The sequence below is a fragment of the Cibotium barometz genome, chromosome 22 (assembly GCF_041138505.1).
Source record: "Cibotium barometz isolate CiBa-2024 chromosome 22, ASM4113850v1, whole genome shotgun sequence".
NCBI classification, from domain to species: Eukaryota; Viridiplantae; Streptophyta; class Polypodiopsida; order Cyatheales; family Cibotiaceae; genus Cibotium; species Cibotium barometz.
This window is the reverse complement of record NC_141067.1, coordinates 16,309,228-16,322,148: the sequence shown is the minus strand read 5'-3', so window position 1 is coordinate 16,322,148 and position 12,921 is coordinate 16,309,228. Positions and strand designations below refer to the sequence as shown.

General features: G+C 42.0%; 1 protein-coding gene across 1 annotated transcript; it reads left to right on the top strand.

The window, feature by feature from the left end:
* Positions 1-5,416: 5,416 nt before the first annotated feature.
* On the top strand, positions 5,417-8,172 carry LOC147626323 (pentatricopeptide repeat-containing protein At4g39530-like). Its single transcript, XM_086816789.1, has 4 exons — positions 5,417-5,509; positions 6,628-7,206; positions 7,307-7,754; positions 7,862-8,172. Exons 1-4 carry the CDS (start codon positions 5,417-5,419, stop codon positions 8,170-8,172), a joined length of 1,431 nt encoding a protein of 476 aa, XP_086672915.1.
* Positions 8,173-12,921: the final 4,749 nt, after the last annotated feature.

Below are 12,921 nucleotides of genomic sequence, written 5' to 3'. Positions count from 1 at the left end.
TCCAGCATCAACACAATCAAACAATGTGAAGAAAACCTCACCACTGACTTCAACCCCAACAACTTCACCTTTATTTCGATAATAATGGAGGCCCAAACAACAGCAAGCAAATACCTCAACTACTCTCGTGCACCAACACAAGGGGTTGTCTGTTCAAGCAAACAATCACTAGTCTTCCCTATTGCCACAACATCATTTTAGCAACAAATTCAAGAATCAACACGGAGACTTAGGAGCACATCAAGAACAGAATAACAATGCTCTTGTCACCCCTCTGGAGGTAAAAAATTTAAGCATAAGAAGCTGTTGCCTGCAAATCATGACCTAGATGGCCCATAAAATCCTTTAAAAAAAACACACAGGGTCAAAATTTGCAAACTCAAGGAATTCCATCTGCACGTAATTACAATTCAAGGAGTTTCATCTCACGGCTTAAGAACCTGCACTTTCATAATTTAAGTCTCATCATGGATTAAGCCATATCACACAATAGCCACTATGTATTTGTTAAGCTTATTGCTTACTATTCTTTTGGCTAAATTAATGTAGCAGTTGCTCCATGAGTACATATCCATACTCATGCACTGGAGAACATTTGCACCAAAGCCTCACCATCGACAACTTCCAGGTATATCTCTGGATGGGGGGGCCATGGTGGGCGAAATCCTGGTCAATGGTACAAGCCATCGCCTGGAATTTTCCTTCAAATTACAAACCTCTCCAAACGATGCCACCATCTTCCCAAATTAATAATCTTCAATCCTTATTAGTAGTGAAGATCTTTATATTGACCTCACAAGCCAATGTAATTCTTTTAATCCTCACCAACAAGTGGCTACTTCAACACACAGACTGTTCAATAAGAGCTTATATGGCTCAATTCTTGTACTTTATGAAAATCTACTTCTAAGAGCACTTAAATATACATAAAAACATAAAAAGAACATAGGTAGAAGAAGACAAGATCAGATCCTACACAACAACATTTAACAAGAATCTTGCCACACAAAGGGAAATCATCAAAAGCCAATTACTTCAAATGATGAATGTCATTTCAATGAATCAAATGAGGAGCTGAGAATCACCATCTCATTCTAATGAATAAGTCTACGTTCCTCTGGATTCCTGTCTCTTCTCTCCCATTATTAACATCTCTTAGTGTCCCCACTAACAAAAATCACATGTAACATTGTCGATAATTGCCAAAAACACAAATATAAAAATGCAATCATTTGAAAAAAACCCCACCCACCACCCCGTTAGGAATTTTCAATAAACCACTAACCTCTTCATTCATTAAGTAGATTTTCTTCTTTCCTCCGGAAGAACAAAGAATTGAACATCATTCAACATCAAAGCCATCGACAAAGCTTGTTCATTCTCCCCACACAAAGGTCTTCAACACGATCACACGGACGTGATCGTCATCAGGAAGGGGAGAATGTTAGTCCAATTCTAGGATTAACAAGAGCTACCACCATTATCTTACATCAAGGAGTCACGATAGATACACCAAAGGGTCATACATTCAAGATATGAAGAAATAGTGTCCAAAGCTACAACTTGGACGGGCGCCCGTAATGGTGTGACAGAGTATTTATGGCAATTCCCACTTCAAGAGCATGTGGTAGCAAGCTAGGGTGAAGTCCTAAGTGATGTACTTCATGGATATATTATGAGAGTAGTCATTGTAATAGAATTAGGCCTCTTATGAGTCTAAAGTGCCCGGTCGGCCAAAGTGAGTGAGTGTGAACACTTATGGCCATGTATATAAGTGAATTTATCTCATAATACAACATACTCTCCCATTGTGTAATTGAGTCTTTCTCTTGCTAATACTCTTGCTAATCTCTCTCCCTATTGCATGCTAGTGAGTGTGTGTGAGTGAAGTGAGGTGAGAGGAGGGACGAGGACCCATAGTGCAACGCAGCAGTGTGACAACGCTCACAGGAGACATGCTGGAATTGCTTCTCAAGGAGTTGTAGAGCTTGGAGACCTTAAGGGTTACGAGCTCAGCCATTTATTTTATGCATAAAAAGATACATAAAGGATTTATTTTTATTTCAAAAGTGTTATTCTCATTAAAGTTGATTTTTATGCATAAATAGATGCATAAAAGGTTTTTTATAAAAGTGTTATTCACACTGAAGTTGATTTTTATGCTAAATAGATGCGTAAAGAATCTTTATATCAAAATTCGAATTCTCCTAAATTCTATGTTTAAATTCTATGAATCGATGTGATGTGAATCAGATGGGTGTGAATGAATGGATGGATGGATGTGATGTGAATAGAGGTGATGAGATGTGAGGTGAATAGATGTGATGAGATGTGATGAGAATCAGATGGGTGTGAGAATGAATGGATGGATGGATGTGATGTGAATAGAGGTGATGAGATGTGAGGTGAATAGATGTGATGAGATGTGATGTGAATCAGATGGGTGTAAATGAATGGATGGATGGATGTGATGTGAATAGAGGTGATGAGATGTGATGTGAACCAGATGGATGTGAATGAATGAATGGATGAGATGTGATGTCATGTGAATCAGGATGTAAATGAATGATATGGGATATGAGTGGATGATATGTGATGAAAATGGATGTGGTTATATAAATGAAGAATGGATGTGAATGTATAAGTGAAGAATGGATGTGAATGTATATGTGAAGAATAGATGCGAATGTGTATGTGAAAGAATGGATGTGGTTATGTATGTGAGGAATGGATGCGAATGTGTATGTGAAAGAATGGATGTGGATGTGTATGTGAAAGAATATGATGTGAATGTGTATGTGAAAGAATGTGATGTGATGTAAAGAGATGGGATGTGACAGATGAATATATGTGGATGTGAAGTGATAGATATGAATATATGAATAGATGTGGGTAGTCATACATATGAACGGTTGGATGGATGTGTATGAATGAGATATGATGTGGATAGATGTGATGTGATGTTATGTTATGTATGTGATAGGATGGTGATGAGAGTGAATGTGACGGGAATTGGGATGTGAATGAATGAGATGTGCAAGAATGTGATGTGGAGATGGGTAGATGCAAGTGGATGAGATCTGATAAGGAAAGATGTAATGAGATGAAAATGATGTGATTGGATGAGAATGGGAATACATATGAAATGGATGTGATTTAAATAATGTGGATTGATGTGGAACAATGTGGAAAGACGAGAGTTCATTATAGAAACTGTATTTATGACTTGTTTTTAAATGACTGTTTTATGTCAAGAATGCTGGGGAAGTATTTTGACCGTCTTGTGAATGAGGTCATGGAGACCTAATCTGATAAAGTCGCAACAGCTGACGGAGAGTCAATGGAGGACGTCTCGCATAGCAAGGTCGGTCGAGAGGACGTCTCGCGTAGCAAGGTCTTGACCAGCCGATTCAAATGGTAAGCTTCTGGTATGGTGGATGAGGGACCAAGGAAGCGGTGGATGAGGGACCAAGGAAGCGGCCTATGAGTCAAGCGCTAGGTCACCTGCGAGCGAAGGATCCTAGAGGGTGTTGACCATACGGTGCTCTACCCACACGTTGTCGTGCTATGGCACGTCTATGGTGTGAAACCATGGAAGTGAGGCCATAAAATACAAATCCAGGTGCAGTTGTAGGGCTACCATATGCACGTGTATTTCCTCTTCGGAGAGTCGGGTTTTACGAGCTTTATGGATGCACTGGATGACCCTAAACAAGCTGTCAGAAGGGAGACTATACAATATTGTCGAGCTTGGGATGCTTTGTGTGGGAACAGCCCCTTGGGAAGAATGAGGTGTAAAGAGCCTTAAGTGTTGATGCTTATCAACTCTTTGAAAAATACAAGGAAAATGGAGGGCGTGTAATTCCAAAATGGGAAAACCCAGAAATTTTGCTACAAAAGAGGAAATCCCCGCCTTATCTGCGGGAAATTCTGGATATCCAGGAGGCGTGCTATTCTGAGAAAATATATTAGAGAGGGGGGGCTTCAAAAATGATAGGGAGGAAGCTGGGGAGAGCTTGTGGAGTTGTGGACGTGGAGGAGACTACCAGAGAAGCTTACGTGTGAGCCTGGAGGGCAAGATTGCAGGCGAAGGGGCTGAATTTGCTAACACTTTCGACTGAGATGCTAATAGGAATCTTGAGATAAGGGGCCACCAGTCGTAAAAGGGGACTTGCCATCTCAATCAAGAGCACATGAATTAGTGGAGAGCAACAAGTTTGTGTGTGAAGAGAATGGCAAGGGTCTCCGTGAAGAGAGCTTGAGCAGCATGGGCTGCATTAACTGTTGTGATTTTCATTTGTTCTTTTGTCTCTGCGGCCGTAGTGCCTTAGGCAGCATGGCAACATCATCTTGGGCGCCTTGTGCGTGAGCAGTGTTTGATTGGACAACCAGGCACCATGGGCATCTTCTGCTTCTCCTTCCACGTCATCATTTTCCTCATCTTGGGCTGCTTCTACGGCAGCAGCGTGCATAGCAGTGTTGTGGGCTCCTTCACCAATAGAGGAAAATTCAGTAGCGTGGGCTGAATCTGCATTATGGACAGGGCATTTCCTTCCGGAACATCTTCATAGCCAGCTTCTGCGGCACAAATTCCTGCCTGTGCTTCGTCTGCTGCTTTAACTTGGAGGTTGTCTTCATATTCTGTGAGCCCTTTCTTTGCTCAATGGCTTCGGATTGTCAGAGGAGTTAAAGGGATTGCTGCAGAAAGCTGAGCGTCTGCAGGCTAGACTTATCATCAATAGAGGCAAAGAAATCAAAAATTATACCTTCTGCTTCTGCACTTCGTACATGTGCATGATCCCCTTCTGCGTGAGAGGTGTGACCTCAGGTAGCATAGGCTATTGCATCTTCTTGAGGGTGCATGTGGCAAGGATCTCGATCTACAGGAGCGGCTTGGGCTGCAACATTGATGGGGAAATAATCAGTTTAGTGGGCTGCTATGGTCAAGTCTTTGGCTGCCAATGGCTTTTGTCAGGACTATATTGATGCCTTTGTGGGTTGTGGACCTTGATGCATTCCATGGCTATGTTGATGATTATGATGTTGATGGAAACGCATAAGAAGTGACAGGCTGACACAGAGCTACTGGGAGGCTCATAGAGGCTAAAATACCATAGGTGTTGTGTTTTGGTGACTTATGTGCACTACTTGTCTCTGGTCTTCACAAAACTCTTTTCCAAAATAATATACTATATGATTGCATTGATGAGGCCATGTGTTGGTGACCAGGTAAGCTTGTACCCATTTGTTTAAATTGAAAAGCTTCTGCTGAGTTATATGTTGTGTCTCTTTACTGGGATTTTGGATGTAACTCTCACAGCCAGACACCCAGTGTGTTCCCGGCTAGACCGCACACGTCATGACAGCTTTGGTGAACCCGACGTGAAACAGCTGGGGTGAGAGTAGAAGGGGAATCATGGGTGATCAACAGAAGCAGCAAGGATTTCGTCCGGACGTCAACACCATGCAGATGTTTCAGGCGTTTGTGCTCTACATGCAACAGCAACAGGCAGTCGAAAGAAGGCTGGGTGAAGTGGGAAAACAAAGGTAATGTTATCTGATTTGAATGCTGGATGAAAAACGATATGATATCTGGAATGTATGGATACATGCAAGATGACATACAAATCAAGATGATGCTTGAGGAAAATTAGAGCAAATAGATACACAATCAGGGCTTTCTGAAAGGCAGGTACAAAAATGAAGGAAATATACTATAATGATGCTATATCTTAGCTGCTTGGAGAACTTCTAAAGCATGACAAGGATGCAAAGGAGGTAAAAATAATTGCAGACAAAGCAAAGAAGGCTATAGGGGCCTATGACACTGATGCATTTCTCGAAAAGAGAGAGCCAGGAGCTTATAGGACTTGTAGTCTTCCATAATAAAACTATTAGGGAAGAAGAAGGATTACAAGGGCTTATGACACTTGTTCACCTCAGGAGAAGGGGGTGGCAAGGAGCTTGTATAGACTTGTAGTTCTCTCTCAGAACTGTAGAATGGCAACAAGGGCTTGTGACACTCATCCTTCTCGACAGCTGAGGAAGGAGAGGAGCTTGCAATGACTTGATCCATTCTTGCCACTTCAAGGGCCTATGACACTCATCTATTCCAATAACCAAGGATAGAGAGGAGCTTGTAGTGACTTGAAGCTAACCCTTTGTCTCAAGGGCTTACGACACTCGACCTTTCTGATAGCTGAGGAAGGTGAGGAGCTTGTATTGACTTGAGGTCTTCCCTATAAGTTGCAAAACAGATAGAATGCTCAAGAACTCATGAATGCCGGAAAGGTGGACACTTCTTTGTACTCTGATTGTCAGGATATCTGAAAGAAACTCTTTGAAAAACAGGGCTAAATGTATGCAATGATAATCTGAATGAATGGTTCGACATAGAGAAAGCCCAAAACATCAGAAGGAAAAAAGGAATGCCAATGCAGAATGCTGTAGAATTGAGTGTATGAACATGGAGATTAAAGCTCTACTCGTTGTTCAGGAAAGCCATATATGATGGCATTATATGTACACATTGAATGCTCATTTGTAATACATGAATAAACTATGTGCCAGTTAATGGCTGCAACCAGTTAAAGTCTTTGAAAAGAAGCTCATGGTGATTTGAAGCAGTACAGGGCATCGGTGGAAAGGGAAGTGCATGCCTTTATGACCAGGGGTAGGTTGCAGTCAAATGCATATGTGGGGAGCTACCTTATCCGCATGTTTGATGCATGTGGTAGTTTGTTGGAAGCCAATGAAGTCTTCAACAAATTGTGGGAACACAATTGCTACACATGGAGTGCAATCATTTCGGCACATGTCAACCATGGAAAACCTGACAGAGGTATTGAACTGTATTTTCAAATGCAACAGTCGGGGAGGAAACCAGATGGGCATACCTTTGTGGCCGTCCTAAAAGCATGTATCACCCTCATAGAGCTCAAACAAGGCAAGGTGATTCATGCTCATGTTATTAAAAGCACTTTAGGGCTCGATGTTGTCATTGGCAACACTCTTGTTGACATGTATGCAAAATGCGGAAGTGTCGTAGATGGGCGGAGTGTCTTTGACAAGCTTCCAAAGCACGATGTGGTGACTTGGAATGCAATGATTGGAGGATATTCTCGGAATGGTTTCGGGCTGGATGTGTTTTGTCTCTTTTGGAAAATGCAGCATCAAAGCATACAGCCAGACACATTTACTCTAAGTGTTTGATGCATTGCCCAATAAGAACTTGGTGGCATGGAATGCAATGATTGCAGGGTATGTCCAACAAGCATGTGGTAATGAGGCACTTGAACTTTATTAGCAACTACAAAAGGATGGAAGAGAGCCACCTGACTCTATAACCTTCATCAGTGTTTTAAAAGCGTGTTCCAGCTTAACAGACCTAGATTATGGGAAATTAGTTCATGATTACATAATCAAGTGTGGTTCTGAGCTGGATGTATTTGTTGGCAACACTCTTATTGATATGTATGCCAAGTGTGGACAACTTGAGGAAGCAGGTGATGTGTTTGACAAGTTGCCCACTCGAGATGTGGTGACATGGAATGCAATCATTTCAGCATATACCCAACAACACTTTGACCAGATTGCTGTTCAGCTTTTTACACAAATGAAGCAGGCGGGAAAGAAGCCGGACACTGTGACTTGGAATGCACTTATCACAGGATATGCACAGCATGGGCATGGTCACCAGGTTTTCCTTCTCTTTCAGGAAATGCAACAACATGGCATGAAGCCAATGCGATTACGTTTGTGTGTGCTTTGAAAGCATGTTCCTATATGGCAAGTTTAGGGCAGGGCAAGCTGACTCATGCCTATGTAGCTGAGAGTGGGTTTGAAACTGATGTATTTGTAGGGAGTATCCTTATCGGCATGTATGCCAGATGTGGAAGGCCTGCAGATGTACAGAGTGTGTTTGAAAAGCTACCAAAACATGACCGGGTGACATGGAGTGCAATGGTTACAGGGTATGTTCAGCATGGGAGGGGTGAGGAGACTCTCCATCTTTTTGAGCAAATGCTGCGGGAAGGGATGGAGCCAAAGGATACCATTTTTGTTAGTGCTTTGAAAGCTTGCGCCAGTACATCAGCTGATCATAGGGGTAATTTCATTCATGGATATGTTGTCGAAAGTGGTTATGGTGTGGATGCATGCTTGCATGTATAGCAGTGAATTTGAAATGGATGTTGCAATGGGTACGGCTCTTATCACCATGTATGGCAATTGTGGGCAGCTAGAGTATGCTCAAAGAGAATCTAACAGCATGTCTCACCATGATTCCGTCTCTTGGACTGCTATGATTGCTACATATGCTCAATGTGGGAAAGGTAGTCATGCACTTTTCCTGTTTGATCTCATGATGTTGCATGGATTGATGCCAGATCTGGTCACCTTTGTTAGTGCCCTTGATGTATGTGCTGGCCATGGATCACCAGCTAAAGGTAAGCAAATACATACCCATATCTTGAGCTGCAGTTTTGAAGGGAGCATTGTTGTCGAGACTGCTCTTGTCAACTTGTATTGAAAATGTGGCAATCTAGTGGATGCACGTAAGATGTTCTATAAGATGCACAAGCGAAATGTGGTATCTTGGAATGCATTGATTGGATTACATTCACAAAATGGGAGGAGCCAGGATGCCCTCCAAGTCTTTGAGAAAATGCTACAAGAAGGCACATTACCTAATAAGGTCACATTTGTAAGCACTTATGATGCATGTGCCAGTGCTGTGGCCATAGCCACAGGCAAGAAGATGCACGCTTGCATCATGAGAAGTGCCTTTGAGCAGGATGATCAATACAGGAAATTCAACCAGTCAGAAAAGCCTTGATGAGAATGTGGGTTCAGAGGATGAAAAAGCTAAAGATAACGTGCCAAAATTTGATAAAGATGAAGGCAAATCAGTATAGATTTGAAGAAGATTAGCCTACATAGCAACTTGGTGGCACATACCGGAGGATGTGCAGGTTTAGAGGGGGTGGATGTCGTGCTATGGCACGTCTATGGTGTGAAACCATGGAAGTGAGGCCATAAAATACAAATCCAGGTGCAGTTGTAGGGCTACCATATGCACGTGTATTTCCTCTTCGGAGAGTCGGGTTTTACGAGCTTTATGGATGCACTGGATGACCCTAAACAAGCTGTCAGAAGGGAGACTATACAATATTGTCGAGCTTGGGATGCTTTGTGTGGGAACAGCCCCTTGGGAAGAATGAGGTGTAAAGAGCCTTAAGTGTTGATGCTTATCAACTCTTTGAAAAATACAAGGAAAATGGAGGGCGTGTAATTCCAAAATGGGAAAACCCAGAAATTTTGCTACAAAAGAGGAAATCCCCGCCTTATCTGCGGGAAATTCTGGATATCCAGGAGGCGTGCTATTCTGAGAAAATATATTAGAGAGGGGGGGCTTCAAAAATGATAGGGAGGAAGCTGGGGAGAGCTTGTGGAGTTGTGGACGTGGAGGAGACTACCAGAGAAGCTTACGTGTGAGCCTGGAGGGCAAGATTGCAGGCGAAGGGGCTGAATTTGCTAACACTTTCGACTGAGATGCTAATAGGAATCTTGAGATAAGGGGCCACCAGTCGTAAAAGGGGACTTGCCATCTCAATCAAGAGCACATGAATTAGTGGAGAGCAACAAGTTTGTGTGTGAAGAGAATGGCAAGGGTCTCCGTGAAGAGAGCTTGAGCAGCATGGGCTGCATTAACTGTTGTGATTTTCATTTGTTCTTTTGTCTCTGCGGCCGTAGTGCCTTAGGCAGCATGGCAACATCATCTTGGGTGCCTTGTGCGTGAGCAGTGTTTGATTGGACAACCAGGCACCATGGGCATCTTCTGCTTCTCCTTCCACGTCATCATTTTCCTCATCTTGGGCTGCTTCTACGGCAGCAGCGTGCATAGCAGTGTTGTGGGCTCCTTCACCAATAGAGGAAAATTCAGTAGCGTGGGCTGAATCTGCATTATGGACAGGGCATTTCCTTCCGGAACATCTTCATAGCCAGCTTCTGCGGCACAAATTCCTGCCTGTGCTTCGTCTGCTGCTTTAACTTGGAGGTTGTCTTCATATTCTGTGAGCCCTTTCTTTGCTCAATGGCTTCGGATTGTCAGAGGAGTTAAAGGGATTGCTGCAGAAAGCTGAGCGTCTGCAGGCTAGACTTATCATCAATAGAGGCAAAGAAATCAAAAATTATACCTTCTGCTTCTGCACTTCGTACATGTGCATGATCCCCTTCTGCGTGAGAGGTGTGACCTCAGGTAGCATAGGCTATTGCATCTTCTTGAGGGTGCATGTGGCAAGGATCTCGATCTACAGGAGCGGCTTGGGCTGCAACATTGATGGGGAAATAATCAGTTTAGTGGGCTGCTATGGTCAAGTCTTTGGCTGCCAATGGCTTTTGTCAGGACTATATTGATGCCTTTGTGGGTTGTGGACCTTGATGCATTCCATGGCTATGTTGATGATTATGATGTTGATGGAAACGCATAAGAAGTGACAGGCTGACACAGAGCTACTGGGAGGCTCATAGAGGCTAAAATACCATAGGTGTTGTGTTTTGGTGACTTATGTGCACTACTTGTCTCTGGTCTTCACAAAACTCTTTTCCAAAATAATATACTATATGATTGCATTGATGAGGCCATGTGTTGGTGACCAGGTAAGCTTGTACCCATTTGTTTAAATTGAAAAGCTTCTGCTGAGTTATATGTTGTGTCTCTTTACTGGGATTTTGGATGTAACTCTCACAGCCAGACACCCAGTGTGTTCCCGGCTAGACCGCACACGTCATGACAACATGCGTTGTGGAAGATATTGGAACAAGGAGTAAGAGTTGTTTTTTGAATTCGAGCATGGATTTGGTTAATTGACCTTGCTGGACCTCAATGGATGATTCCATGGCTCTTTATATGGATCTGTTGTTGGTTGATCTTGCTGATCTTCAGCGGAGATTCCATTTTGATTTTTATAAGTGAAAATATTGCCGGTTACTACTATGAGCTAGGAACGAAAAGGCCCCTGAGTGGACAGGTGGTGCGCGTTCTTGTTGCTAATGATACCATAGGTACACCGATGAAGGAAAATTTAAAAATTAGGACTCAACCGGATATTTTAGAGGACTATGATCAGTGACACTATGGTTTCATTAAATGATTGTTTTAAAGACATTTGATTATGTGAAAAAGGCAATTTAATTTCCTATTAGGTGTGTAAGTGGTGTGACTAGTTTTAAGTTTGCATGAATATCCGGCTAGGGGGCCTGGGAACTCTTTTCCTCGGGACAAAACCTAACCAAATTCCTAATTGAATCCCATCACTTCAGTGGTTGGGAAGTTGGCTAACGCATGGAACTGGATGGATTAGGCTAGAGTGATGGATCCCTAAATTGAGACTCAATTCTGTTATGGTACGATAGATGAAGTAAATCCCGGATAAAAATTGTTATATGGAAAAGAATCAACGGCTGTGCCTCTCATGAGGAAAAAAGCGTTGGTCTCTATGATCCAAGTGCATTCTTTTCCCTCATCTGACTATGGGACTTACGGGTTCGGACAGATCAATTCAGCTCGGTTAGTTAAGGCTTTTGACTACATTAGAGAAAAATTATCCAGGAGGAATCGCCCGTGCTTTTCGGGCAAGGGAAGGTTTTTTTTTGTTCAATTTTGGAAGAACTGATGGATTAGTCTCTTATCTGGATATCCGTGGGAGAGGACCCGAGTGAGGGACCGTGCCCCGCGTAAGAAGTGCTCAACCGAGAAGCCAAAAATGTCAAAAATTGCAATTGCATGGAATCCATGACTTGCTTAAGGCCTAGACATGATGGTATTTACCTTATAATTCCAAGGATCGTGACTACCCATATATACCGAGGGTATAACTGTAGCTCTTTACTCGTAGTATATACGAGTAAATCTAAGACTTGAAATTATAAGCAAAAATGCTATCCAGATGATGACTTTGAATGTGGTTGATATGATTTTTTAATTTTGGTTGAGAACTGATGAGTTGATTTGGATTTTGATTGAAAAATGATGATTCCTGAAATTTAGTTGTAATGAGATAAGCTGAGCAAATCCACAATGAGGATGAATGGAACGAGTCCTTGTGATGATGTTCGTAACTGGAAGGATGATAATGACTTCAGCAAATTACTATGAGATTAGTGGATTGTGCTGACACATTGCTACTATTAACACTTGACCCAGTGGATCAAGCTAAGGGATGACAAATTAAAAATCTGTATAATTGAGATTTCCATGGAGGACTGTTCAGATGGAAATTTTGGTCTAATAAACCATTATTGTGATAAGGAATTGAATGTTATGATCTGAGTGAATTGTTATCTGATGATGAGTTCTATATAAGGGATCTTTTTCCTAGGATTCTGTTGGGTTCACCAGACTATAAGAATCCCAGAATCATTGGGATCTTAAGGGAAAGAGTTGTTCTCTAGTTGTGAGAGATGAGGACATCTCGCGTTTTTTAAGTGGGGTAGGATGTAAGATTCCTCCCTCCAGCTTTTGAGGTGTGCAGGTATAAGAACCCCCCTTATGATCTTATAATTATTCCCCTCTCTGAAAATAAAGAAAGATCTTGTTTTACCCTGTTTTGGCCTGTAGAGAGAAAATGTCTAGAGGGAGGTAATTCAAAATTGAGATAATTTTGGATATAAAAATCCTCCTAGTGTCTAAAATGGTTTCCCCTAAAACAAAAATTCAAAAATAACTTTCCAATGTGCAATTGGAATTAATTGAAAATAGGTAAAAAGGACCTTAGCCTAAGAAGGGTCTAGATTTTCAAAAAAATTCGCATTATGCTCCAATTAAGGTTCCTATGGACCAATAAGATTAATCCAAATGTAGGGAGGAGTTAAATTAAAGAATAAAAGAAAATCCCCCAAAAATGAGTAAATTCTCACATA